Source organism: Eucalyptus grandis, chromosome 2, assembly GCF_016545825.1.
Source record: "Eucalyptus grandis isolate ANBG69807.140 chromosome 2, ASM1654582v1, whole genome shotgun sequence".
In the NCBI taxonomy this organism is placed as follows: domain Eukaryota; kingdom Viridiplantae; phylum Streptophyta; class Magnoliopsida; order Myrtales; family Myrtaceae; genus Eucalyptus; species Eucalyptus grandis.
The window spans coordinates 27,446,267-27,448,074 of NC_052613.1; the positions used below are offsets into that span (position 1 = coordinate 27,446,267).

At 33.7% G+C, this 1,808-nt stretch overlaps 1 protein-coding gene across 1 annotated transcript in view; it reads right to left on the bottom strand.

Annotated features, from left to right (window-relative positions):
- Positions 1-1,273: 1,273 nt before the first annotated feature.
- The window catches only part of LOC120290601 (DEAD-box ATP-dependent RNA helicase 57-like), a 1,573-nt gene continuing 1,038 nt past the window's right edge, over positions 1,274-1,808 (bottom strand). Inside the window, exon 5 of the mRNA XM_039306923.1 lies at positions 1,274-1,453. Coding sequence (XP_039162857.1) covers positions 1,274-1,453 — 180 coding nt within the window. The remainder of the gene's footprint in view (positions 1,454-1,808) is intronic.

Below are 1,808 nucleotides of genomic sequence, written 5' to 3' on the forward strand. Positions count from 1 at the left end.
GCACATACTGATAAAACAAATAACCTAATTAATTAGGTACGTTATATTATTTTGTATGTATGGTATATAAACTAGAATCCTATCATTAGTTAGGGATTTATTTTGTTTGTATTTGTATGATGTATATAAGTAATTTGAAATCATATCATCGACAAGGTTTCATATTGTTACTTGATCTAATAAAAATCCTCTGAAATTTCCTTGCTGTCAAGGTGAAACCTACACGGTCCATCATCTACTATATTTATTGTTCTTGCTATTATAAATTTAAAATTAAGAAAAAATAAATAAAGAGAAAATATCTTGAGATACATTTGTAAATAACATTGTTTATCCATCTACATACAAGTACAATGAATGACCTAATTATGTGTTGCTACTAAATAATGACATAGTTAACGATTTTCGGGTTTAGTTATATCTAACTAGCATATACGCACACACTCTTTGGTAAGAAATTCAGAAAATCAAATGGTAGCACTTAAATATGTACAAACTAACTCTCCAAAGTCTAACTCTTAGGTTACATAAATATTTGATTTAAAATGTCTCTGAAATTCGACACAATAAAATATCTTTAAATAAACAAATTTCTTCTATTGATTCATATCAATGAATCAAAAGGTGGATTTGGTAGAGCATATATATCTTGCTAGTTAGAAAAATAGAAAATGAAAAAAATTGTAAATAGAAAAATAAACATTCTCAAAGATACACACGACAAAATTACTTCTAATAAATCTGAAGTGCATGACTAGGATTAGAAATAGATTAAGAAGTATGTCTGTTACAATCTCCTTGTGTTTTAAAAGTCGAAGGTTTTGCTGTTCCATGATCTGTTATGTGCCGCCTAAACTATTTTTTCTTCTTAGCACCACCAGCCCTGGAATTCTTGTTGGTTGCTTCCTTGGCAATATTCCCAGGGGTTTCCCATTGCATGGATGACAATAATATGAATTTTGTATAAGTGATATATACATATCACAAATGTAAAATACATGGAAGAAATGGAATCCTTAGGACAGCAAATACACTGCAGGAGGAAAACTAACATGCACTCTGCCCGAAGAAGTACCCCTCTCGTTCTAGCATAGAGGGCAAACTTCATCCTTCCAATAAAAATTCATACAACTCACTTCCAAAATTGCAGTACCATTAGACATTACCCGTTTTTAAGGAAAAGAAAGCATCAACTTGCTTCCAACAATGGGCAAAAACAGCATCTACAAGTCAGGACTTGCTCAATGGATAGGGTTCTTACATTCACCATCATTTAGATCCATGTCGGGACGAAGACAACTCTCAACGGCTGTTTGAAGTTCCTCAAACCTAGGACCATGGTGGGCATTTTAAAGCTGCCAAGGAACCTGGGTTGGGAATTTACAGAGACTTGTGTAGAGACTGTCTTAGGCTTGAATGCCAGATTGGAGAATTGAAGTGTGCATTTGCTTCCCTGTCATCCAGTGCAATTACGGTAGTTAATCAGGCTGAAACTGTTAACAGATCCGTATAAGCATGCTGGTGCTTTTGTTTATCCAATTGATTTTATGAATATGGTGATGCAACACTATTAGCACATCAGTAAAGTTATATTAAAGTAATCGGGCATAAGCAACAGGGGCATGGCAACATACTAACCTTGACTTACAACACTATTGCCAAAAGTTTAAAAATGATCACAAAGATCTGAAAATTTGTGCTCCACTAGGGCAATAAATGGCTTACTTAAGTGAGTTAACGGGATTACTATTTATCCATCAAAAGCAGCATCTGAAGACATCTATTCGCTAGAGCAATGTGTGACATTA